We start from the raw sequence: 27,024 nt of genomic DNA on the forward strand, positions 1-27,024 counted from the left end.
TAAAGGACATTAGCGAACCACATCGGGTTTTTAACAACAAAAAGCAATAGTCACCATCAGACTGTAAATTCCAGATACTTTTATTGAACTTAAATTCCACCATCTGCCATGGTGGGATTTAAACCCAGGCTCCCAGAGAATTGCTCTGGATCGCTAGCCCAGTGACAATACCACTATGCCACCGCCTCCCCATAGGGGGAAGACCAGAAGGGTGGGAAGCACGTTTAAATCGGGAGAAAAATAATCATTTCCGGGAAAAGAAATCCGCTTTCCGCGATTGAAGTCTGATTTTTTTTACAAACTGGGTGCCGATTTGTGTCCTTACAGCGTCTTAAGGTTAACGAACGCCTCCCAGACACCGGGAGGACCTGGGTGTCTACCGACTGAGAGAGTGCCCACTTCCATCACCTCAACCAGACTCTCGCCCTGCACACCGAGACAGCAACATCAGCACTTGCTGCACATGTAAATACATTTCACGTAGAATGTAGGCAAGATATACAATGTAACTTATATTCGATGGCTCCTAAAGGAATTGGTATGAAATAGAATTTACAGATACAATTAGCAACTTTTCGGAGTGTTTCTCAATTCGGTAATTTCACAGCGAGTCGCAATTGCCGCGCTTAATTCCAGAAATGGAAACCGCGAAGTAATGAATAAAAATGAGAGAAGACGAAACGGTGAGGCGATCAGTGAACAGAGGACCCTGAGCTCAGAAGATCGGCGTCCCCTCTCCAAGGAGATGCTAATCAGGCTTCTGGTGCTCATATCTAACATGACCGAGAGCTGTCCGCTCTCCAATAAAATCCCACTGGGAGAAACCATCGATGGCTGGGTTCACGGGAGGGTAGATTGCAGCCAGCTCATATAAATATATCTTGAGTGTAGTTAGGAGCGAGTGTCGTTTCTGAAGCAGAGCGAGAGCCCACTGGCAGCTCATCGAGATGGAAACCTACACTCCAGTGGACAATGTTACTTGGGTCCCATCAGCTTTCCCGGATATTTTGAATTTCACAGATTACTACATCAGCACAAGCTTCACCAGTCTGACAATCGCAGAAGTCTCCAGCCTCTGGACCCAAGAAGCTTCGACCCTGAGCGATGTTGCCGCCAGTGAGCTTTCTCTTGTTAACCGGGCCGTGCCCCTCTGGGACTCTGCCCTGAGCCAAGGTATCAATTTGCTGGTGGGGGGGATTCTGTGCTTCAGCATGCTGGGCTTGGGCTGCACAGTGGAGACCAACCACCTCGGATATCACCTCAGGAGACCCGTGGGGATTCTGCTGGCTGCCATCTCGCAGTTTGTCATCATGCCTTTGGTTGCCTTCCTCTTAGCCTTGGTCTTCTCTCTCAGTGAGGTGGCTGCGATCGCCGTGCTCCTGTGTGGTTGCTGCCCGGGTGGGAACCTCTCCAACATCATGTGTCTGCTGGTCAACGGGGACATGAACCTGAGGTAACTAACTCCTGCTGCACAGTTCAGAGTCCAGATGCAACAAGTCAGCCAATTATTCCATACATTACATGCCCCCTTCCATTTAATTAGATCGCTTGGATTAAACTGAGTCAAAGTAACGGAGCTGAAAAGCTAATAACACCCCACGTTTGTATCTAGGATAAAGAACCGGAATAGTTTGCAGGAGAGGTGCATGGGGCGGGGGCAGGAGGGGGAGAGGAGCCCGCAGGTGGTGGCCCGAAGCCGGGCACTGAGCGGCCAGGTTCCCATCCCATCGGTAACTGAGGCCAAACTGGTACAAACTACCCGCGGCATTGCCCAATGATTGGAACATGGTCTCAAGGACAAGAAATTGGGGTTTCTTACATGGAATATCAATGAGGTGGGGGTGCAGGAGGCTGTGGGGTGGAGCAGGGTTGAGGGAGGATGCGATGTGGGGGTGAGGGAGGGTACGGGGTTGGGGTGAGGGAGGGTGAGTAGTGGGGTTGAGGGAGGGTGCGGGGTGGGGGTGAGGGAGGGTGCGGGGTGGGGGTGAGGGAGGGTGCGGGGTGGGGGTGAGGGAGGGTGCGATGTGGGGGTGAGGGAGGGTGCGGGGTGGGGGTGAGGGAGGGTGCGGGGTGGGGGTGAGGGAGGGTGAGGGATGGGGGTGAGGGAGGGTGCGGGGTGGGGGTGAGGGAGGGTGAGGGATTGGGTGAGGGTGGGTGCGGAGTGGGGGTGAGGGAGGGTACGGGGTGGGGGTGAGGGAGGGTGCAGGGTGGGGGTGAGGGAGGGTGCGGGGTGGGGGTGAGGGAGGGTGCGGGGTGGGGGTGAGGGAGGGTGAGGGATGGGGGTGAGGGAGGGTGCAGGGTGGGGATGAGGGAGGGTGAGGGATGGGGGTGAGGGAGGGTGCGGGGTGGGGGTGAGGGAGGGTGCGGGGTGGGGGTGAGGGAGGGTGTGCGGTGGGGGTGAGGATAAAGAGCTGCTAGGGTTGGGTGGAGAACAAGAACAGAGCTGCTGTGTCTGAGAGACCAGGTTGAATGCGGAGAATCAATGATTAGGTCCAAACTCCTTCTGGATGGAGAATGGTCCTGTAGAAATGGAGAATAAGCTGCAGTGCAGTGACTGGCCTGATACTGAGCCTTCAGGCTTTAGAGTTTGGTCTAATCTGTGTTGTCCTTTCCTTTTTTTTTAGTATAATCATGACTATCTCCTCCACGCTACTGGCCCTGCTACTGATGCCCTTGTGTCTGTGGATTTACAGCCGAGCCTGGATTAATACCCCTGTCGTTCAGCTCATGCCCTTCGGGGCCATAACCCTTACCCTCTGCTGCACGTTAATCCCGATTGGGCTGGGGGTCTTTATCAGATACAGATACAACAGAGAAGCAGACTTTCTCCTAAAGGTACAGTGACCAAAATGGGCGGACTGCAGTGTCTGTCCCTTGTGTAACCCTGTTAAGATTGTTTGAAACCATCCTTATTTTTGATCGTTCAACAAATGCAAGCTAAGGTCAAAAATCAGAAGCTTTCCTCTTCTTCTGAATAAAGCAAATATTGTAGTAAATTGTATGAAGTTTAAATTTGAATCAGGGTCAGTAAAGATGATTTGAACATGTGAACATTGACAAAAGCAAAAATGTATTTTTTTAAAAATACAGTCTGTGATGCCTGCACTTAAAGGCTTGACTCACAGCAGATCTGATATCAGATTTAAGATATCATCTCACCCCCAGCAGACTCAATTAGGCATTCATCCAGCCCGCACAATTACATGGTAACTTATTTTTATAAATGTGTCTTAACTAAATATTTAAATTTTACTGGGACTTGCTCGTGTTTTTATACATTTTCCTTTCCAATATATTGCCAATCTAAATTGAGACATGGAGACTCCAGTCTTTTCCAGTGTGATTTGCAAACCAAAAATAACAGGACAACTACACCAGACTACAGTGTTTGCACACTTACATGTCTGGCAAAGGACCTGGGCTCTTAAACCCAACTCACGTACTGAATACTGAGAACAAAAAGCATAAATCAACAGATAATTGAGATCTGAAATAAAAATTAGATTTTGTGAAAACTCTAAGCGGGTCAGGCCAGCTAATGTTTTGGATATGAACCCTTCTTCAAAGACAGTTTTGGAGTTTTGGCCAGTTGCACTCACATTCTGCCTTGCCAGGAGGGAACTGCATTTATATGCTTGAATGAAGGTGTGATGTTTAATGCCTCAACAGCTAATCCTTCATTTTGCAAATTTTGCAAAGAGTGGACCATACCATTTGTTTTGTCAGAATATTAAAACACTCCATACTAGGTTTATAAGATGCCTAGATGACCCAAAGGATCTTTTCAAACATGTTTTCACATTTGACTGAGGTTCTACTCATCATGTGTGAAACTCAAAGAGTGTGAAACACACTTTACGGAGGGTTCATCCCCACTTTGCTTTGATGTATTCAGAAGTCATTGCAGAATATAATTCCCAAATTATACACCAACATTTGCATCAATGTGCACCAAAACCACTTTGCACCAACACAAGAGTGGTGGTCTAACAACAATCTTAACATTATTTCAGTGACTATAACTATAGTTCTGTATTAACCTCCTTCAAATGAGTCCTGTGTCGGGTCTCAATCACAATTATCTGGTGTGGAAGTCTAACATATTAAATGCAAACAAAGATTTAAATGTAATGTTATTATTTCTCTCACGATTGTGAAATACCAAGACCAATACCAAAGTTTATACCAAAGGATAGAGTACCAGTGCAGTTTGTGTCACTCTTGCCTCTGACTCAGAAGGTTTGTCTACATAATTGATGCTGATCTTCCAGTGCAGTTGGTGGTTCTGTCCTTTGAATAAGATTTAAAGAGATACACTATCTACCCCTGTGATTCATGTAGGCTTGAAAGATCTTACAACACTATGTTATCTGAATAATTTAAATTAAAAAGTATTGTAAAAAAAACCAAAGATGCATCACAACTCACGTTCCTTTGAGCAGTGTTCTCCTGTCCAGAGGTTATAGGGAATAAAAAGCAAAATAGATATTCAGGTCAGTGCACTGCTTCTGTGATCTAAAACTCGAAGTTCCCTTACCATAAAATTTCTGCTTGGTTGAAATTTTTTTTTAGACTTCTTTATTTTACTTCTGTATGTGGTAAACCGAACTTCTGTTTTTTCTTCAGTTCAATACTACAAACACTTCAGTTGCAAGTTTCACTTCTGGACATTATTGTGAAATGTTTGTCTGACTGTACCATTTGGAAATTTTACAGCTTTGTTATTACCGCTTCTATTATTATGTTGAAAGATTTATAATTTGCCTCAATTCACTATTCAAAATCTGGTAAATGTTGCCATCAGTTTCTTGTGAGTACAAGTATCATACCTTACCTCTGCCTTGAAGAGCAGAAATTAAATGTGGCCCAAGTAAACACTTTTATAGTAACCCACAGGGCTGAAATCCTCAAATTTCTTTCGCAGCATAGCAACAGAAATGGGGAACTGCTTAGATTCAAATGGTATGTTAGTCTTATACTCCAATCCTTTGTAGTAAAGAATTAAGAAGAGTACAATTATATAGGGGTTTAGTGAGATCATGCCTGGAGTATTGTGTACAGTTTTGGCCTCCACACATTAGGAAGGGTGTACTTAACCTGGACGTGGTGCAATGAAGGTTCATTAGATGGGTTCTAGGAATGTTCTTTGCAAAGAGATTGAGTAGACTTGGCCTACATTATCTACAATTAAGAAGAATATGAGGAGATCTTGTTGAAACATACAGTGTAAAATTCTTAAGGGGTGACAGGAAAGATTTTTGGAGAAACCAGAACAGGATCACAGTTTCAGAATAAGGGGTCAGCCTTACAGGGCAAAGATGAGGCAAAATTTCTTCACTCAGACAGCAGTTAATCTTTGGAATCTCTGCCCCAAAGAGTTCTGGATGCTCCATCATTGAGTGTATTAGAGACAGGGATGATAATTTTTTGAATATTAAGGAATTAAGAGATAATGGGGATTGTACATGAAGGTAGATGTGGGGTAGAAGTTCAGTCATGATCTTACTGAATGGCAGAGAAGCTCAAAGGGCAGAATGGCCTACTCCTGCTCCTATTTCTTATTTTCTCATGTAAATTGATAGTTATAAATAGAGATCGGTTTCCTTTTTCATTACTTTATATGGATGTGGATATGTATAACCATTTGTATTGATGGAGGTTTCATAGTTGGATGTGTTGCATTTTCAATACATTTTAAACAAATTATAACCTCAGTTGTTCCAGTGTAAGGGCTATGATGTGAGATGTGTGCAGGTTTTAATTTTATAAGAAATCATCTCATTTTATCATGATCATTAAGCTAGGGCCTTAAAGTTAAGATAATTCCAGGAAAAGATCAGAATTCCTCTGGATCATTGCAATTTTGGAGTGAGATGGGAAACAGGTATATGATACCTGGTGCAATTTTTAAGTATTAAAAATGTTCCAGCTGGCCCCACAAAAATCTTCCATCCATTGCCAGTTTCCTCCATTTCTCCGCTCCACAGGACTGCCTCCTTTCCCTTTAATGGTCTATTTACGCTTGGCTCCACCAAGAAACTGCTGGATTTCCCAACCTTCTCTTTCCTCATGAGTGAACTGACTGGTAGCACTTGAACTGAAAATCACCTCCATTTCATCTTTGATCTATCCTTAGCTGAGCAGTTGTTAAACAATTTCTCCTATTTGTTTAACTATTTCACTCATCCCCTTGAAGTTCGGTATTTGAAATTACAGTAATGATTGTTGGTCTTTTATATTAATGCATCCCAAATCCTATTGAACTTTATCATTCTGCGATTGGTTTTGTCCACTGGTGACTTTTCTTGTCTGCAAAATGTATTACCTGGGTCACTAACTATTACCAAGTCAAGATGTGCATTGTATCTTGTGGCTTCACTTGAATCATATTGCATTATATTGACTAGTTCAGATTTTGAAATGTGTTTTATTTGATTGATTGAATTCTCCCATTAAAATTAGCTTTCTTTTCACATATCCTTATTACTTTATAGAACAAAATGTTTTCCACCTAATTCTGATCTGATGATTTTCACTCACCTCTGATGTTAGCTTTGTTCCATCAGAGGAATTTGAAGTATGACTTTCCAATTAAATTGATTAATATATTTTACCTCTGAGATAAATGTTTAAAATGTATACCTTTGTTCAGATTTCTAGCTTTTGCAATTTTTTTAATAACGCAAATTTATAATTTTCTTAATTATCAGTTAAAACACGATCTGAATATGCCTTTATGCTCTAGTTCTTGTTTTACATTCAGTGAGTTTCCCTGTATAACTACATTTATCATCCCAAAAAGTTCTTGGAACTGACATTTCTACAGTGAGTCCTGGGTTCACAGATGATAAAGAACAGCACCATTAATATTTCCATTTTGCAACCATAAGATCATAATACATAAGAGCAGAGGTAGGCCATTTGACCCATCGAGTCTGCTCTGCCATTCAATGAGATCATAGCAGATCTGATAATCCTCAACTCTACTTTCCTGCCTTTTCCCCATAACCCTTGATTCCCTTATTGATTAAAAATCTGTCTATCTCAGCCTTGAATATACTTAACAACCCAGCCTCTACAGCCCTATGAGGTAAAGAATTCCACAGTTTGATTACCCTCTGATAGAAGAAATTCCTCATCTTTGTTTTAAATGGTGACCCCTTTGTCTGAGATTATGTTGTCTAGTCCTAGACTCTCCCACGAGGGGAAACAACCTCTCAGTATCTATCCTGTCAAACCCCCTAAGAATCTTATATGTTTTAATAAGGTCGCCTCTCATTCTTCTAAACTCCAATGAATACAGGCCCAACCTACCCAAACTCTCCTCATAAGAAAATCCCTCCATACCCAAAATCAACCTAGTTAACGTCTCTGGACTGCCTCCAATGCCAAAACTGTTCACAGTATCATAGGTGTGGTCTAACTAGTGCCATGTATAGTTTTAGCAAGACTCCCTATTTTTATACTCCATTCCCTTTGAAATAAAGGCCAACATTCCATTTGCCTTCTCTATTCCCTGTTGAACTTGTATGCTAGCTTTTTGTGATTCATGCACAAGGACTCCTAAATTCCTCTGTGCTGTAGCCTTCTGCAGTCTTCCTCAATTTAAATAATATTCAGCTCCTCTATTCTTCCTGCCCAAGTGCATAATCTCACATTTTCCCACATTATATTCCATCTGCCACCTTTTTGCCCACTCACTTAACCTGTCTATATCCCTCTTGTGTCATCCTCACCTCTTGCCTTCCCACCTATTTTTGTACCATCCACAAATCTGACGATAGTACATTCACTTTCCACATCTAAGTCATTAAGTCATTAAGTCAAGGATGTGCTGCTGAGGCTTTATAAGGCTCTGGTCAGACCAAATTTAGAATATTGTGAGTAATTTTGAGCCCCATATCTCAGGAAGGATGTGCTGGCCCTGGAGAGGGTCCAGAGGAGGTTCACAAGAATGATCCCAGGAATGAAAGGCTTAACATATGAGGAACGTTTGAGGACTCTGGGTCTATACTCGATGGATTTTAGAAGGATGAGGGGGGATCTGATTGAAACTTACAGAATACTGAAAGGCCTGGATAGAGTGGATGTGGGGAAGATGTTTCCATTAGTAGGAGAGACTAGGACCCGAGGGCACAGCCTCAGAATAAAGGGAAGACCTTTTAGAACAGAGATGAGGAGAAACTTCTTTAGCCAGAGAGTGGTGAATCTATGGAATTCATTGCCACAGAGGGCTGTGGAGGCCAGGTCATTGAGTGTATTTAAGACCAAGATATGTAGGTTCTTGATTGGTAAGGGGATCAAAGATTACGGGGAGAAGGCGGAAGAATGGGGTTGAAAAACTCATCAGCCATGATTGAATGGTGGAGCAGACTCGATGGGCCGAATGGCCTAATTTCTGCTCCTATGTCTTATGGTCTTATTAATATATATTGTAAATAATTGTGGCCCCAGCACTGATCCCTGTGGCACTCCACTAGTTACACCATATTGAATGTCCTGTTAATGTCCGCTCCCTCATAAAACTTTTGTTGGAGCCTTTGTGTCAAAATTACATCCAGTCCAAATATATACAATTGCAATTTTTAGGGACATAGGACCAGGAGGAGGCCATTCAGCCCCTTGAGCCTGTTCCGCCATCCAGTGCGATCATGGTTGATCTGTGAATTAATTCCACATATCTGCATTTACCCAAATCTCTTAATTCCTTTGGCTAACAAAAATCTATCAATCTCAGATTTAAAATGAACAATTGACCTGACATCAATTGTCATTTGCAAAAGAGAGTTCCAAACTCCGACCACCCTTTTGTGTGGAAGTGTTTCCTGAAAGGACTGGCTCTTGTTGTTAGACTATGTCCCCAGGTCCTATTTGTTCTCCTTAATATCTTAAAAACTTCAATCATATCATCCCTTAACATTATAAATTCCAAAGATTATTTTTTAAAGATTTATTCTCTCACAGGATGTGGGCATCGCTGGATAGGCCAGTGTTTGTTGTCCATCCCTAATTACACTTGAGAAGGTGGTGGTGAGCTGCTGCAGCCCACGTAGTGTAGGTACACCTACAGTGCTGTTAGGAAGGGAGTTTGAAGCGACAGCGAAGGAATGGTGATATAGTTCAGGACGGTGTGTGATCTGGAGGGGAACTTGCAGATCCCATGCATCTGCTGCCTTTGTCTTTTTAGGTGGTAGAGGTTGCAGGTTTGGAAGGTGCTTTCGAAGGAGGCTTGACAAGTTGCTGCAATGCATCTTGCAGGTGGTACACACTGCTGCCACTGTGTGCTGGTGTTGGAACATGTGAGTGTTTAAGGTGGTAGATGGGGAGCCAATCAAGTGGGCTGTTTTGTCCTGGATGGTGTCGAGCTTCTTGAGTATTGTTGGAGCTGCACTCATCCAGGCAAGTGGAGAGTATTCAATTATGCTCCTGACTTATGCCTTGTAGATGGTGGACAGGCTTTGGTGAGTCAGGAAGTGAGTTACTAGCTACAGAATTCCTAGCCTCTGACCTGCTCTTATAGCCACGGTATTTATATGGCTGGTCCAGTTAAGTTTCTGGTCAATGGTTACTCCAGGATGTTGATAGTGGGGGATTCAGTGTTGGTAATGCCATTGAATGTCAAGGGGCAATGGTTAGATTTGCTCTTGTTGGAGATGGTCATTGCATGGCACTTGTGTGGCCCGAATGTTACTTGCAACTTATCAGCCCAAGCCTGGGTTGTGCCCAGATTTTGTTGCAACTGCATCAGTATCTGAGGAATCCTGAATGGTATTGAACATTGTGCAATCATCAGCAAACATCCCCACTTCTGACCTTATGATGGAGGGAAAGGCATTGATGATGCACCTGAAGATGGTTGGACCTAGGATATTACCCTAAGGAACTCCTGCAGTGATGTCCTGGAGCTGAGATTATTGGTCTCCAACAACCACAGCCATCTTCCTTTGTGCTAGGTATGACTCCATCCAGTGGATAGTTTTTCCCCTGATTCCTATTGAATTCAATTTTGCTAGGGCTTCTTGCTGCCACGCTCAGTCAAATGGTGTCTTGATGTCACACTTTGCTGATGATCGAGAGTAAACTGTTTGGGTGGTAATTGGCTGGATTGGATTTGTTTACGGACAGGATATACTTGGACAGTTTTCCATATTTTTGGCTACATACCAATGTTGTAGTTGGAACAGTTTGGTTAGGGGCATGGCTAGTTCTGAAACATAAGTGTTCAGTACTACTGCTGGGATGTTGTCAAATCCCATAGCTTTTGCTCTACCCAGTACCTTCAGTTATTGCTTATATCATGTAGAATGAATTGAATTGGCTGAGACTGGCATCTGTGATGCTGGAGACCTTGGGAGGTGACCGAGACGGATCATCCACTCAGCACCTCTGGCTGAAAATGGTTGCAAATGCTTCATCCATGTCTTGTTCACTGATGTGCTGGGCTCCCCTATCATTGTTTATGAGCATATTTGTGGAGACTCCTCCTCTGGTTAGTTGTTTGATTGTCCACCATGATTCACGACTGGATGTGGCAGGGCTGCAGAGCTTAGATCTGATCCATTGGTTGTGGAATCACTTAACTCTGTCTATCTCATGTTGCTTCTGCTGTTTGGCATACAAGTAATCCTGTGTTGTAGCTTCACCAGGTTGGCACCTCATTTTCATGTATGTCTGGTGCTGCTCCTGGCATGCTGTCCCAAAGTCCTCATTGAACTAGGGTTGATCCCATGGCTTGATGGTAATGGTAGAGTGAGAGATATGTTGGGCCATAAGGTTACAGATTGTGGTTGAATACAATTCTGCTGCTACTGATGGCCCACAGTGCCTCATGGATGGCCACTTTTGAGTTGCTGGATCTGTTCTGGATCGATACCATTTAGGACAGCAATAGTGCCACAAAACACAATAGATGGCATCCTCAGTTTGTCAATGGTTTCTTGTTTTCACAAGGACTGTGCAGCGGTCAATCCTATTAATACTCTCATGGACGGATGCATCTGCAACAGGTAGATTGGTGAGGATGAGGCCAAGTAGGTTTTCCCCCTGTGTTGGTTCCCTCACCATTTGCCGTAGGTCCAGTCTGGCAGAGTTTCCTTCAGAGCTTGGTTAGTAGTGGTGGCCACTGTTGATGAAGTCCCCTAGCCAGAGTACATTCTTTGCCCTTGTGACCCTCAGTAATTCTTCCAAGTGGTAGTCAACATGGAGCAGCACTGACTCATCAGCTGAGGGAGGGTGGTAAGTGGTAATGAGCAAGAGGTTTTCTTGTCTGATGCCATGAGACTTCATGGAGTCTGGAGTCAATGTTGAGGACACCTCTTGCCCAACTGTATACCACTGTCCTGTCCCAACGGCAGGACAGACCTAGGGATGGTGATGGAAGTGTCCGGGATATTGCCTGTATGGTATGATTCCATGAGCATGGTTATTATAATTGCTTGACTAGTCTGTGGGATGGCTCTCCCAATTTTGGCACAAGTCCCCAGATGATAGCAAGGAGGGTTTTGCAGGGTTGGCTGGGCGAGGTGTGCTGTTGTGATTTCTGATGCCTAGGTTGATGCCGGGTGGTCTGTTTTATTCTTAATTGGTTTTGCTGCAGTGGTATGGCAAAACTGACCATTTCAGAGGAGTTAAGAGTCAACTACATTATATGGCTCTGGAATCCCATGTAGACCAAATCAGGTCAGGACGACAGTTTTCCTTCCCTAATTGGGCATTAATGAACCAGATGGGTTTTTATGACAATCTGTTAGTTTCATGGGCACCATTACTGAAACTAGCTTTTAATTTCAGATTTATGAATTAATTGAATTTAAATTCCACCAGCTACCATTTTGGATTTGAACCCATGTTCCAGACCATTAGCCTGGGTCCCTGGATTTCTAGACCAGTAACATTACCACCACCCCCCTTCCCACATCCTTCCTAAAGCACGGTGCCCAGAATCACTCATAGTACTCCAGGTGTGGTCTGACCAGATATAGCTGAAGTATGACTTCCATCACTTGTTTTCTCATCATCTAGGTATAAAGCTCAGCACCCCATTCAGCTTTTTGATTATTTTCTTGTGTCTTTAAGTCACTTTGGACCTCAACTGTTTCTAGCTTTTTGCCAGCATTCCGTGTTGTATCTTTTTGGTCCAAAGTGGCTGACCTCATATTTAGAAAATAGATGTGAAATCCTTAAGTTAGTAAAAGGAGTAGAGTTTGCATATGCTGAAATTATTCTTTTAAAAACAATATTCCTTTTCTAGGTTTCCCTGTGGTCCTTGACGGTCACTCTAATAATCCTCTTCATCCTCACTGGCACCTTGTTGGGACCCGAGCTATTAGCCACTATCCCAGCTTCTGTGTACATTGTGGCTCTGTTGATGCCGCTCGCAGGATACGTTGCTGGTTATGGTCTGGGTACTCTCTTCAAATTGCCTTCTAACTGCAGAAGGACAGTTTCTTTGGAGACTGGATGTCAAAACGTCCAACTCTGTACAGCCATCCTGAAATTAGCCTTCCCTCCCCAGATAATTGGCGGTGTCTACATGTTCCCGCTGCTCTATGCCTTATTCCAAGCTACAGAAGCTGCCCTTTTTGTTTTGGCATATAAAATCCATAGAAGAGACGTGTTACACACAAAGCCGGCAGACCAGGATGATGACACGGACATTTCATACAAGAAGCTCAAGGAGGAAGAGACTACTGACCCAGCCTATGGAGCTATGAACACGAGTGACCAGCACGCTATTATAATGGAACCTACTACTAGCAATATGTAAACGTGAAAGCTGACTGCAACAAAATGTAAATCGTAATGAGCTAACAGAAGATTCACGATTGACAGCCGCTGTCCACTAAACCCTTTAATGGGGTAATTGACCGTTAGTCTTGGCATTTTCACGTGCTCTGTGCGATCCAGCTTTGGGGGAATTAGTATAATTGAATTCAAAATTAATGAGATTTAACGTGTAGTTTGAGTAAAAATGTCAACTATTTTGTAATCTGTTAGGTGCAATGTAAATTATTGATAAGCTTTAACATGTCAAGAAATGATCCTCCAGGACACGGCTGTGTATCAATATACTTTACCTGGTAATCCAAAACTTGTTGGTGTTCCATGAATAACTTTAAGGAAACATATTCTATGTTCATTTGCAATTTTTCTAAACTAGCAGAGACCCATAAAATATTTGAATTTTCTCTAGAATTAGCATAGTCACAAGACGCTGTATTTTCCAGAGCCGCTTTTATTCTAATTGCCATGTTTTGTTTGCTCATTACTAATAAAAGTTGCCCAAAAGCCGTGAGTGGAGCTTGTTAAATGAATTGATTTAACCAGTGGGACTTTGCAATTGACTGGTTGGGTGGACTATTTAAATAAAGCAGTGGGTATAGTGTCTTAGCCTGAGACTATGGCTACCTTAGGTGAAGATGCGTTTGATTATATTTACTCACCATATAATCCCTATTCTTACCAATACATAAGCAGCCGGCCAAAAGGTTCTACTTGGAGACAAAGGAATTACTTGAGCAACTATGGTGACCCTAGCGAATATTTTGACAACTATCAACGAGCTCAGCTCAAAGCGATATTATCCCAGGTGAACCCAAACCTAACACCAAGAGTGAGAAAAGCAAACACGAAAGATGTTGGAGTTCAGGTTAATCCCAGAACCGATGCGTCTGTGCAATGTTCATTAGGTCCCAGGACACTGATGATGATGACTATGAGGCGGAGGGGAGTAGTCAAGCGCCGGCCATCACAGAACCAAATACAGGGGAGTCCGGTTAGTATGCCCAAAAATGTTCGGTTCCGGAGGACCATGGCTATCTATTCTCCTGTCATATCACCCAATCTAAATACCTTCCTGTATAAAGGAGAGCCGTGGGATGCCGACAAACCAGATTCCAAAGAAGCACAAGAGGAACCTCAGCAGGAAGAGGAGGTATCTGAAGTGGTGAAAGAGGAGAAAGCTACAAAGGAGGAAGCGGTATCTGAGCAAGTTAAGGAATTTGAAGAGAGAGGAACTGCAACCGTGGATGGTCCAAGTGGCACAATTGCCGAACAGCCTGAAGATACAACGAAAGATGAGGAAAAGCAAGACACCGGAACCGCGGTCACCAAAACAACCCAAAGCGAGAAACGCTTAAGATTTCAGGTGAGAAGTTATTTTTGCCTCAACTCGAATCCCTTTCGTGTTCAATTTTAAATTAGTGATAAAACACCCTGCTGGAAATACTCGGGTCTGGCAGCATGTGGAAAGAAAGGGTTAATGTTGCGATTCGAACAAGACTCTTAATCAGTAATGAATTACAGTGCTATCGATTTCATTGTCGTCTAAACTACTAGAACATTGAGGTAAGATTGCAGTTTGCGACAATTATACCCGAGTGAATGTTGAAGCATAATGGAATTCCTACTTCAATCACTAATGGTCTTTACAGTTCCTACAACAGCTTGTATTTAAAATAGGACTTAAGCATGTTAAAAAGACGCTAAGGTGCTTGGAGCCTTACCCCAGGCCACATACGGAGATATTAGGACATTAATAATTTTTCTGCCTTGGTGTTAAAGCATGTGAAATTATCCTTTTTAATTATTGTAAACCGCTGACACGCATGATACTGTAGTCTCTAAAGCAACTCCAAATAGTTTCTCATGGGGAGAGCACCGTTTTCTGTACGAATTCACCCACTTGACTATCCAGAAAAGTGCGCATGAAGACCTGCAGTTTGGCCAGTAGCGTAAGGTTTTTATTCTAATCAGCACCGCCCTACCATTAGATCCCGTCAGTTAAAAGCTCCAGTATTAAGATTGGCTGCCCGGCTCCAATAACCTTCAAATCCACCGCTAATTGTTACTTTGAGCAACCTTAATCCACTCTACTTTCTTTCCCCTCCCTCTTTGCCAATGATCACCACTTGCCATTACACAATTGGGAAAATCTGAAACATTTCTGCCGTAACTTTGGCGGGAGATAAGGAGTTTGAGCCTTTTGGCTTGGCACAAGTAACATCAGAACACTTGTGGCATAAAACTTGTCTTGGTACATGGTGCTAATTCATGATATTCGCCATCATTTGAAGTCAACATTAGTTGCAATGAAAATGATCAATTCCATGCAAACCCTGGGTGAATTGCAGCTCCACCCTGACTCAAAGTTGATTGGAATTGCAAATAGGGAAAACCTTAAGTTCCGGTTTTGGACGCTGTTAGTAATGAGTATTTTTGATCAGGTACACTGCCTTGCAATTTTCTACCAGTTATTTGGATTGCTGATAACGAGTCCTAAACACTTTCATTTTAGTTTCTAGAGCAGAAATATGGATACTTCCATTGCAAAGACTGTAACGCTCGCTGGGAGAGTGCTTACGTTTGGTGTGTACAAGGCACTAACAAGGTAAGTGTAAAAGTTGTTTGTTTTTTGTATGTAATCTCCTTGAACATTGTTTACATCCTGAATCTCCTTGACCGACAGGTCTACTTTAAGCAGTTTTGCAGGACCTGTGAGAAGGCCTACAACCCTTACCGGGTCGAGGACATCACCTGTCAAGTAAGTAGCGCAGGAAGCACACAGCCTGTGTAGACGTTTACTGAGGAGTATCCAGCATCCGTACAGTGAGACTTGTTTTTTCCTGCCCATCAGACCTGCAAACAGACAAGATGTACATGTCCTATCAAAATGCGCCACGTTGATCCAAAGAGGCCACATCGCCAGGATCTCTGTGGGAGATGCAAAGGCAAACGGCTCTCCTGTGACAGCACTTTCAGCTTCAAATACATCATTTGATTTCTGCTAGGACTTAAGTTAATGGAATGCAGGAATCTACTTTATTTTTGTCTTTTTGGTTTCTTTAAACTATCGAATAGAGCTGAAGGAAATAAAGTGTAAAAAGCACGTTTCTCTTGCCGTCTCTTGAAATGTTTGAAAATCCTAACAAATTCTTGCAACAGCCCTGGTTTAAATACAAAATGGATATGTTCTAGTTTCCACCATTAAGTTTTTAATGTAATCTATGACATAAATTCTATCTCGCCTCCTATAGTAGATGAATGAGATAGTAACCAGAATCACTCGCAAGACTAATGGGTTTGGGCACCTGGATTTGAAGTTTTCCTCAAGGACTAAGTCCCAACATGAAGCAGTTAAAAACCTAGAGTGGGATTCCTCCTATTTGATGGGTACTTGTTTAAAGGGAATATGTTCAATTTGTCCATCATCCCAGCTTTAAAAAGGAGAAACTAGTGGCCAACTGTTGGCATAAATTGCAGAGGGCAAAGTGAGTCCTCCTGATCTTCCCAGTAGCCAATCCTCTAAAATAGACCACCAGCTGGAAATCACTACATTTAGATAGCAGTAAAATCTGGAATTGGTACATTAATTGAAAACCTTGCTTCTGTTTTAACAGTTGCTCAACTTTCTCACTCCAGTTAAGAACATGGATTAATAATTCCTTCTATATTTGACAGCACTGACAGTTGTATAATTGTAGCTGCTACATTGTGATCTAGCTTTAATGGAATGCATTCATTCCAATGTAATGCATGTGACCCAAGTTCCTTTTCTGATGCAATTTCCTCAACTTGGTGTTGTAAGCTAATGGCTTAGTTGAATCCATCTCCTAATACTCAACAATTGGCTTTTAACAAGTGAATTTATAAAAACTATAGCTTGATCTAGTTTGCTGTAGATTCATTCACTTATGTAAAATAGTTATGCCATGCTGGCAGAAGATTACAGCTAGGGTCAATGTTTAAAAACCCAGTTTTGTAAGTTTTAATTAAGGGACAGACTCAAGTTTGGGAAGATGGCAAAGAGGCTTAGGTCGTGGGAAATGTATATTCACCTTTAGCTATGAACTAATTTAATGCTGTCCTAGTAGGGCCTGGCTCGCCATAAGGCAATGAATGTTATGGAAGCTATATGTGCTGGTGAACACTAAGCATTTTCTTATCCAGCAAGATTGTGTTGGAAGAGTTGCTAGATAATTGTGTGAACAAAATTCTAGGAATACATACTATAACTCCCACTTCACAGAACTTCCATTTTAAATTGTTTACTAAATCATTTTGTTGAACAGGAGTCCCTCCACCCCACACCCCCAACTCTGCCATCTGCCAGGCTATAATTTCACTACTCTAATCACTATGGCCTGAGTGGATTATGTTGCCAAAAACTTTTCAATCATTTCATTCAGTACTAAATTTATCAAGTTTTAAAATATGTAACACATTTGTGGAGGGTAAACACAGCTGGGTGTAGTGGAAGGGCATATGTTAATTGATTTACCAAATAGTGGAGATTTCTTCAATCAGCTCAAATGGCCTAAATGTGTTGACCAAAAATAAAGGATCAAGGAGAGAATTGGTGACACACCATGCCATGGTACAGACTTGAAGTTATCCTGGCAAATAACCATGTTAACTGAAACTGGTTTGATGTGTGGAAACATCCATGAAGTGAAATAGTCTACCTTTATCTTGAGCTAGTGAAGATCTTGGGAGTTTTGAGTTGTGCATCTTTTAGAACATACATTCTTCAGCTATGGAAATGTAAAGAATGTTAATTAGTTCTCTTTCAAGCTGTATAAGGAGACTTCTAATCCTTTGTACAAATGAGGGTCAGCAACTAAAATTTGTTTGAATGATCAACTTAAGGTAGAGAAGAAACTAAGTGTGCACAAGGAGAGAGATTCCCAGGAGCCAATCTTGCACTAGACTATTGCAGGACTCTGGCACAATACACAAGGGCAAGGTAAACTAAACTTCATATGGGAATGTTTGTTAGGGAGGGACAAAAACTCCTGTACCTGCCCCCTTATTCTAATTGAGTAATGTTGGAATGCAAAAAAATTAGATGTGCATGTTAGAGTTAAAATGAAAAGCTAAGATACTACAACTGTCTAACTGGATGTCCTCTTTAGATGAACAATTATTTGCAAGAGATTTGAGTAAAGGGACCTGTAGTACAGTTGCTCACTAAGTTTGAGCACAAAGTTGATGGATGTCCCTATCTTGAGTTGAAACATCATTCTTTGACGTGGACTTCACCATTTGCCTCAAGTATGTCCATTAAATATTGAAACAGCCATAGCACCAAACTGCCAACAAAATAATTTATCATTGCTGAAGAATGATTACAGTGATTTGTTAATTTGCTATGACTGGTTACAGAGCCTTAAATTATGTTAACTACTGTTTGCAGTCTGATAGCATGCACAGTGCCTTAAACTCATACAATTCATTACAATTATTCCTGGTCTATAGTTCACTTTCTCAAAAGGCAAATGCTAATAATTGAACAGTACATTCTACACTCCATGGTATAGAGCCCATTAAAAATCACAGTGGATAGGATAGATGCATATTATAAGCAGGGTCATTCCCAGCAAACAGGCAGGTACACCATCAATGGGTGATTTTTACATTCAGTTTCCTTTCCCCACAGAAAGCCACTGCTGTGAATGGAATCTCAGGTATGAAAGCTGGAGGATTTCAGTCCTTTGAGTATGTTGAATGTTGCGTATTCAGTCTTTTGACTTTCTTTTCCAATAATGCAGAAAAAGATGGTCCCAAAGTTCAAGTCCACTGGAGACAGATGAGTAGACAGAACAGTATCTGCTTTCAGAATTATCTGTAAATTCACAGACTGCAGTGACAGCAGATAAAGACTCATTACCAGTACTTAAGTTTTTTGTTTTGCATTAGTTTTATACACCTATTCTCATAACAGTGCAATGTACAAGAAAAACAATACTGATTTTACACTATACAGGTCTAAAATATTTACAGAGTAAAATAAGTTAGGTGAGTTCTCCTAATAAATTGCTAGGCTGAAGCACTTTTTATTTCTGTTGCCATTCAGTTTTAAGTACCTACAGGCAAATTTTTGGTTAGATACCACCAGTATTTGTAACAACCACTGATCAAAGAGCATCTAATGCCCACTGAACAGTAAACAAAAGTAACATGAATGTTTACAGTGCTGAGTAAAACTCAGTTTAAATTTACCTGTCACATATCCCTAACTTTGTATAAGATTTTCTACATGTTAGTTCTAATACAAAATAAATTTTTTCAAAAGTGATTTCAGGCATGCTTTGCGACCTTATGAACTATTAACATTTTATATTATAAAGCCTGCAGTCAATTTGTCATAAATCAAGTTTTAACCTTTTACATATAACCACGTGGTAAGTGGCATTAAATGGTGTAGGAGTTTGATCTGTTTATTTGTCCACAGACACTGAAAATTAAATTGAAATATTCTTGTTTGCCTTGAAGCCTTGCAGGTTATTCAGCCTAAAGCCATTTCCCAGATGATTTTAGCATCATTCCACCTGCTGCACTACTATACATTATTACAAGGGAGCTGGTCTGTCTTCAGAAAATGAAGAATAATGCCCCCTTCCATGCCTTTTTCTTTCAGTATGACTGACTGACTGACAGTACAAGTGCAATGAACCAATAAATGGTTGCACAGTCAATCCTATATGTCTTGTGCACATGGAGTGATTTGCTGTTAATTAGTTCCATACAGCTATTACTCTTTTTTCCTGTTTAACATCTGGTTTCATGTGCATGACTTTCTATAAATAGAGGCAATCTGGACAGTTCAAAAAATTGAAGCTGATGAGGGATGTGGTTAATATACATGATGCACCTTCTTAACACTGAACGGGATGAATCTTGAGTCACTGTCGTATCTTAAAATCCAGGACTTGGAACATCTGTTGCCTTTGCCAGAAGCTGGTACGACTGCACTGTTCGGAGAGACTCACGAATCTGCAGGTTCAGCTCCATCAGTTTGGAGCAGACTTTGGATAAGTCCTGATTGGACCCCACCACAGCAAAGCTGCCGGTTTGGCCCAAGGTCTGATGGCGGAAATAAATGTGCAGGAGAGTTTGTACTGGATCGTCATCACAATTTCCAAAAATGTCATTGGGCCATACAGATCTGTGGATAAAATATGGAGAAAACTTGGATGCTACCTTTGTAAATAGTTATACAAGTTTACACAATCTAATATAAAACTAACTTTTTTAAGCAATTCCAATATTTTTTTAATGGCTGGCTGTAAGATGAATTAATAAGTAACAGACCTGCTAATTCCTGAACTTGGTAAAAATGAAAAGGATACCAAACTGGACACTTAAGACACTTTGAATACGGGTTATTCATTGTGTCAAATTATAATTGTGAAGATGACAAACTGACTTTTACAATTTGAACAGCAACAACTTGGATTTATATAGTAGAACACAGTAAAATGTTCCAAAGTACTTCACAAGGGCATTATCAAACGAGTTTTGACCCTGAGCCATATAAGATGATTATAGGGAAGATGGCTAAATGCTTGGTCAAAAAGGTAGGCTTAAGAGTTGTTTTAAAAGGACAGCTGAGGGAATGGCAATGGCAGAGCAATTAAAACTGGGAATTGTAGGGTTGAAGGAGATTAATGAGATAGGAAAGGGCAGGACTACAGAGGGAATTGAAATTTTTTAAAATGGAGGTATTTGCTTAACTGGGAGCCAATATATATTGAGCACAGGGTAATGGGTGAGAGTAAGAACACGGGCAACAGAGCTGTGGCTAGCCTCAAGTTCATGGAGGATTGAATGTGCAAGGTCAGCTAAGAGTACATTACAATAGTCAATTCTAGAGGTAAAGGCAAGGATAACGATTTTAGCATTAAGCTAAGGTGGGGTGGAGTTGAGTGATGTTACAAGGTGGATATTGGTGGCCTTAATGAAGGCCTAGATATGTAGTCAGAAGCTCATCTCCGGGTCAAACACCACCAAGGTTATGAAGAGTCTGATTCATCCTCAGACAGTTGATGAGGATAGGGATGGAATCAGTAACTACGGAATGGAGTTTGTATTGGGAACCGAGAACAACAGCTTTGGTCTTCCCAATATTTAGTTCGTGCAAATTTCTACTCATTCGTTACTGAATATCCCTGTGCTTGTTGACCTACATTAGCTCCTGACTAAACAATGCCTCCATTATATAATTCTTATCTTGGTTTTCAGATCGCTCCAGGTCTCTGTAATCCCCTTCAGTCTTATTTGACTTGCAAATAGTTGTTGATGAGATCCATTTAAATTGGTAAATGTAGGGTTCAATAGGAGGTAAGAACAATTGAGCAACCCAGTTAAATACTACGAAGACTACAGTTATACCACAGCCACTGGCTGCAGATGTTATATACAAATTTCTAAGTATTAAAGGCTTGTTTTCTTTGGACAGGAGACTCGGGGGGGGGGGGGGGCGATTATGATACAGTTGTTCAAAATAACAGTGGATAGGTAAGTTTGGAAGTAAGCAAATTAATTTGGACAATGAACACAAGTACAATATTCAAAAGCCTTGATCAAGGTTAGAAAGTAGTCACCCAGCCTGCATTTAGTCTCCCCATTGTAATGGAGACCACATTGGGAGCAGCAAATACAGTGGACCAAGTTGAGGGAGGTGCAAGTGAAGTGCTGCTTCACCTGAAAGGAGTGTTTAGGGCCTTGGATGGTGAGGAGGGGGGGAGGTAAAGGTGTTGCAACTTCTGCGATTGAATGGGAAGGTGCCGTGAGAAGGGGATGAGGAGTTGAGTGTAATGGAGGAGTACCTCCCTGATCATAAAATTTATCATATTACCAATTTTACCAGTAATCTTTGGGAAAAATAAACACACTGTTTCTGAACTTCACCTGACTAGATGACACATTTCACCCCTCCTTTGAAAACAATCTAGTCTTGTTTATTTAAAAATGCAAATGCCCTTTTATGCCTTACATTCTAAACTTCCCCCATGTTTATCTACTTAACATTTCAAAGCTAGCTCATCTTCTAATACATCGAAGCCTTCAGACCAGCTGCCTTTAATCCAATTAAGTCTCTCTCTCTCTCTCTCACACACAGACTCATATACCACTATTTTACAATAAATTCCAATAACATATCTTCCTGACATGTATTGAAAGTAGAGTTGTGGGCAGGGGCCTGAGTAGGACTGGAACAAGGAATGTTCCACATTCCCCACAAAAAGACAGGCATAACTGCAGCCCTTGCGGGTACCCATAGCCACACCTTTTATTTGTAAGAAGTGAGACAAGTTAAAGGAGATAACAAGTTCAGCCAGGCAGAGGAAAGTGGTGGTGGATGGGGATTGTTTGGGCCTCTGTTCAAGGAAGAAGTGGAGAGCCCTCAGACCGTCCTGGCAGGGGATGGCGGTGTAGAGGGATTGGACGTCCATGATGAAGAGGAGGTGGTTAGGGCCAAGAAACTGGAAATTGTTTGTATGATGTAGGGCATCAGAGGAATCATGAATGTAGCTGGGAAGAGACTGGACAAGGGGGGAGAGAATGGAGTCAAGATAAGAAGAAATGAGTTCCGTGGGCAGGAGCAGGCTGACACGATCGGTCTACTGGGACAGTCCTGTTTGTGGATTTTGAGAAGGAGGTAGAAGTGGGCTGTCCAAGGTTGGGAGACTAAGAGATTGGAAGCTGTGGAGAGGAGATCTCTAGAGAAGATGAGGTCAGTGACAGTCCTGGAAACAATGGCTTGATGTTCGGTGGTGGCGTCATGGTCCAGGGGAAGGTAGGAGGACGTGTCTGGGAGTTGGCATTCAGCCTCTGCAAGGTAGAGGTCAGTACACCAGACAACAACAGTACCACCCTTGTCGGCAGGTTTTATAACAGAATCAGGGTTTGACCTGAGGGAACAGAGTGCAGCAAATTCAGAAGGAGACGGGTTGGAGTGGATGAAAGGAGCAGGGAAACTAAGATAGCTGATGTCATGCCAACAGTTCTCAACAAAAAGATCAAGAGAAGGTAAGAGGCTGGAGGGAGGGGTCCAGGTACAGGGAGAATACTGGAAGGGGGGTGAAAGGATCTGTTGAATGGGGGGAGGGTTCCTGCCCAAAGAAGTGAGCATGGAGACGAAGGCAATAGAAAAAGAGTTCAGCATCGTGCTGAGCCAGAATTCATTGAGGTGAGAGCGTAAGGGGATGAAACTCAGTCCTTTGCTGAGGATAGAGTGTTCAGCATCAGTGTATTGCAAATACATGTCAAAGGATGGGATTAGAAGAAGGGATGAGGTCAGAGGGACAGGAGGGGGTGAAGGGTCCCAGATGGGCATTGGTAACAATAATTTGTTGGAGCTTGTGTTCTTTAACACCTGACAGGAAGAGAAAAAGTTTCTTGCTAAGGCGTCAGATGAGATGAAGAATAAAATAAAACTGGGGACAAGGACAGCTTTGAGGTAGGGTGAGTCGGTGCTGCTGGAGAGACAGGATGAGTGTGTACATATAGTGGCGCATGGCACAGAGTGGATCTCAGGATGGGGCGAGAACAGCTGTCTGAGGAATGTCGCATGTCCCGGAGATACCTGTAATCCTGGGTGGATTCAAAACATGAGGGATGGAACCTCAGTTGGGATCCACATAGGGTAAGTCAGAGACAGAGACAATCAGTTAGGAAGGAAATATTGCTGTGAAAGCGAGTTTTGGTAAACACCTTGTCAAAAACCAAGAGGGAAATGGAAAGCAGTGAAGGTGACAGGGCGAAAGAGACAAATGGAAATACTGTTGGAGAGAAGAGCAGTACTTCTTCAAGGTAGCATTCCTGGAAGAGAAGTGGCAGTGAATTAAACACTAAGATAAAAGCAAAATACTGCGGATGCTAGAAATCTGAAATAAATACAGAAAACGCTGGAAAAATTCAGCAAGTTTGGCAGCATCTGTGGAGGGAGAAATAAATTTATGCTTTCAGCTAAGTTTGAATGTGGAACTTCAGATAAGTACTCTTGACATTAGTTCCAAATACGTTCGATGGCCAGGGAGAAATTTTTCAGAGCTTCCCCAAACAAATCCACAAGAGAGTAAATTAGACAAGATGGTGGAATGGGCAAACCTATTGGGTCAAATAGTATTTTCTCAGTCCATGCTTTCTAATACAGATTAACGTTCTTATATATTCACCAATAATGTTGTTTCTGAAGGGTGTTTATGCATTAATAGCAAATCATACACAAATAAAACTAAGGTTTAACACCATCCATTTAGTATTAATCTAATGGATCACGTCAGATAAAATGTTACATTTAATGCAACAGTTTATTTCCAGTTTAGAAGCAAAACATGCACTATAAATACTGTTGTAGTTAGCTGGTACAAAATGCAGTTCAAACTAGACATCAACTGCATTTCAGAAGCCTTAAATTAAAAGAAAAGAATGAAAGACTAATTTATGCCAAAGCATACTATGTGGCTCAAAGTACCTCTACAAACGGTCTTACTTGCTACCAGAAATTTTTGGAAACAAGCCAATTCCTTAAAGTGGTTGGTTTCTTGCTGACATTACTGCTTAATGAAATGGCCATTGATTAATTACACTAATTACCTGAATGCTTTGACCTGAGCAAGTGCAGATGGAAACTCCTTGTTTCTCAAGGTCTCGATGACAGAGTGAATGGCAGTCTCTGTGCATGTCCGTAGGGCTTCAGAGACTTCAACTTCATTACTGAGACTTTCTGCCTCTTTCAGACTGGCTTCCAACTGAGCCAGTTCTTCTGACATATTTATTACCTGAAAATTGATAGTTTCAACTTTATTATTGTGACAGTTCCTGAAATATTCCGATCACTTTACCTCCTTTATCGTACATAAATTACTCTGTAAATAACTGACGAACAATAGTAACTTGGAGTACAAAACATGATGCTCCAAATTTCTATCTGGTGGCAACTGAATGATGTAAGGAACACATAGATACATGCATCAAAAAGTCTGTAATTTGGAAATGATGCGTACATATTCTACGATTGCAATAATTCTGTGAACATTTTCCTTTTGGACCTGTTGTTAATGCATCCTTTATCAGCAGGTTGTTGACTTCCAAGTCAGCTGCATTACTGGCAAATTATATACATTTACTGTGGAGAAATATGGATGTTACTAACGGAGGATGCCAAAAATGAGCATATTTCTGGCTGATCAGGAAATAGCATCGATGGTTACTGTAGAGAAATCCATTGCCTATTGCTACACTGTGAAAGACAATATTACAACTGCAACTCAGTTTCGGTTCTGCTAGAAACATTCAACTCAAAAACACTCCTTTCAAGTGAAGCAGCATTTCACTTGCATTTCCCCTAACTTAGTCTACTGCATTCGTTGCTCCCAATGCGGTCTCCTCTACATTGGAGAGACCAAATGCAAACTGGGCGACCGCTTTGCAGAACACCTGCGGTCTGTCCGCAAGAAAGACCCAAACCTCCCTGTCGCTTGCCATTTTAACACTCCACCCTGCTCTCTTGCCCACATGTCTGTCCTTGGCTTGCTGCATTGCTCCAGTGAAGCCCAACGCAAACTGGAGGAACAGCACCTCATCTTCCGACTAGGCACTTTACAGCCTTCCGGGCTGAATAATGAATTCAACAACTTTGGATCTTAAACTCCCCCTCCCCACCCCGTTTCCTCCCCCTCCCTTTTTTTTTCAATGATTTATATAGATTTTTCTTTTCCCACCTATTTCCATTATTTTTAAATCTACAACTAATACCTTGTCAATCTTTCCACCCCACCCCCACTAGAGCTGTACCTTGAGTGTCCTGCCATCCATTCTTAATTAGCACTTTTCTTAGATAATATCACCACCTTCAACACCTCTTTGATCCTTTTGTCTGTGACATCTTTTGATTATCTGCTCCTATCACTGCTTGCTTGTCCCTACAACCACCCCACCCTCAACTTCTCTCCCCCCGCCCCCCCACCTTAAACCAGCTTATATTTCATCCCTCTCCTAACTATACTTCAGTTCTGTTGAAGGGTCGTGTGGACCCAAAACGTCGACTCTTTTCTTCTCCACCGATGCTGCCAGACCTGCTGAGTTTTTCCAGGTAATTCTGTTTTTGCTTTCAACTCAAAACCTCAAAGGAACCTTGAACCAGACATGGATGCAAAAACCAGAGGAGAGGTGAGCATAACTGTTAAGGTATCGAGTCAGCACCAGCTTAGTATGTCACAAATGAGCTTTTGCAAAACTGAAATGAATGGGTCTCAGACCTAACATCTTCAGCTTCTCCATTGTGGCTTCATCATAAGGCCAGGGTATGAGGCTGTTCGCTGATGATTCTACAGTATTTAACTTTATTCACAACTCCTCCTATAATGAAGCAGCTAAGGCCAATCTACATGACCTGGATAACATCCAAAGTGCAGGTTGACAAATAGCCAATACCCAGCTCTTAATTGGTGCCAAGGTTAAAAACAACTTCCAACAGAGGAAACCTTGTTATCTCAACTTGACCCAGGGGTGGTACAGTGAAGGTTCACTAGATTGATTCCTGGAATGAGAGGGTTGTCCTATGACGAGAGGCTGAGTAAATTGGGTCTAGAATCTCTGGAGTTTAGAAAAATGAGAGGTGATCTCATTGAAATAGAAGATCCTGAAGGAGCTTAACAGGGTAGACACTGAGGTTATTTCCCTTGGCTGGGGAATCTGGAACACAGAGGCACAGTCTCAGGATAAGGGGCTGATCATTTAGCACTGAGAGAAGGAGAAATGTTTTCACGCAAAGGGTTGTGAATCTTTGATGTCCCCAGAGAATTGTGGATGTTCCATCACTGAATATATTTAAGGCTGAGACAAACAGATCTTTGATATCTCAGAGAATCAAAGGCTATGGGGATTAGGGAGGAAAGTGAAGGTGAAGTTGAAGGTCAGCCATGATCATATCAAATGGTGGAGAAGGCTCGAGGGGCAGTGTAAGTTACTCCTGCTCCTACTTCTTATGTCCATCAATGGCACCACTATAATCAAGTCCCATACCATCAACATTTTGGAGGTGACAACTGACTGCAAACTGAACTGGACAAGCTTTATCAACATCATATCTACAAGAGTGGGGCAAAGGCGTGTTTCACCCTCTGACTTCTCAATGCCTCTTTACTATCTACAAACTTCAAGTCAGGAGTGTGATGGAATACTCACCACTCACCTGGATAGTGAAAATGCAATAAGAGTCAATATGTACACCACCAT

The 27,024-nt window shown here is 42.0% G+C and overlaps 4 protein-coding genes across 14 annotated transcripts in view; 2 read left to right on the top strand and 2 right to left on the bottom strand.

Moving 5' to 3' along the window:
• LOC144683855 (peptidoglycan recognition protein 1-like) overlaps nt 1–4,584 on the bottom strand; it is a 25,512-nt gene extending 20,928 nt beyond the window's left edge. The window contains exon 1 of the mRNA XM_078547366.1: nt 4,425–4,584. The gene's annotated coding sequence lies outside the window, so the exon portion shown is untranslated. The remainder of the gene's footprint in view (nt 1–4,424) is intronic.
• On the top strand, nt 250–12,769 carry slc10a4 (solute carrier family 10 member 4). Its single transcript, XM_078547343.1, has 3 exons — nt 250–1,453; nt 2,625–2,835; nt 12,251–12,769. The coding sequence occupies exons 1-3, from the start codon at nt 948–950 to the stop codon at nt 12,764–12,766; spliced, it is 1,233 nt and encodes a 410-aa protein (XP_078403469.1). The 5' UTR covers nt 250–947; the 3' UTR covers nt 12,767–12,769.
• A 522-nt stretch (nt 12,770–13,291) lies between these two features.
• Nucleotides 13,292–16,512, top strand: zar1 (zygote arrest 1). The gene is made up of 4 exons (XM_078547357.1): nt 13,292–14,146; nt 15,296–15,388; nt 15,467–15,541; nt 15,635–16,512. Exons 1-4 carry the CDS (start codon nt 13,400–13,402, stop codon nt 15,776–15,778), a joined length of 1,059 nt encoding a protein of 352 aa, XP_078403483.1. The 5' UTR covers nt 13,292–13,399; the 3' UTR covers nt 15,779–16,512.
• Nucleotides 16,513–18,090: 1,578 nt separating this feature from the next.
• fryl (furry homolog, like) overlaps nt 18,091–27,024 on the bottom strand; it is a 594,162-nt gene continuing 585,228 nt past the window's right edge. For all 11 annotated transcript variants that reach the window (XM_078547597.1, XM_078547607.1, XM_078547572.1 and 8 more), the window contains 2 exons: nt 24,382–24,566; nt 18,091–19,945 (listed from right to left, as the gene is read on the bottom strand). In XM_078547597.1, the coding sequence (XP_078403723.1) occupies nt 19,696–19,945; nt 24,382–24,566 (435 nt within the window). In that variant the 3' untranslated portion in view covers nt 18,091–19,695. The remainder of the gene's footprint in view (nt 19,946–24,381; nt 24,567–27,024) is intronic.

The sequence above is a fragment of the Cetorhinus maximus genome, chromosome 1, assembly GCF_964194155.1.
Source record: "Cetorhinus maximus chromosome 1, sCetMax3.hap1.1, whole genome shotgun sequence".
Classification (NCBI taxonomy): Eukaryota; Metazoa; Chordata; class Chondrichthyes; order Lamniformes; family Cetorhinidae; genus Cetorhinus; species Cetorhinus maximus.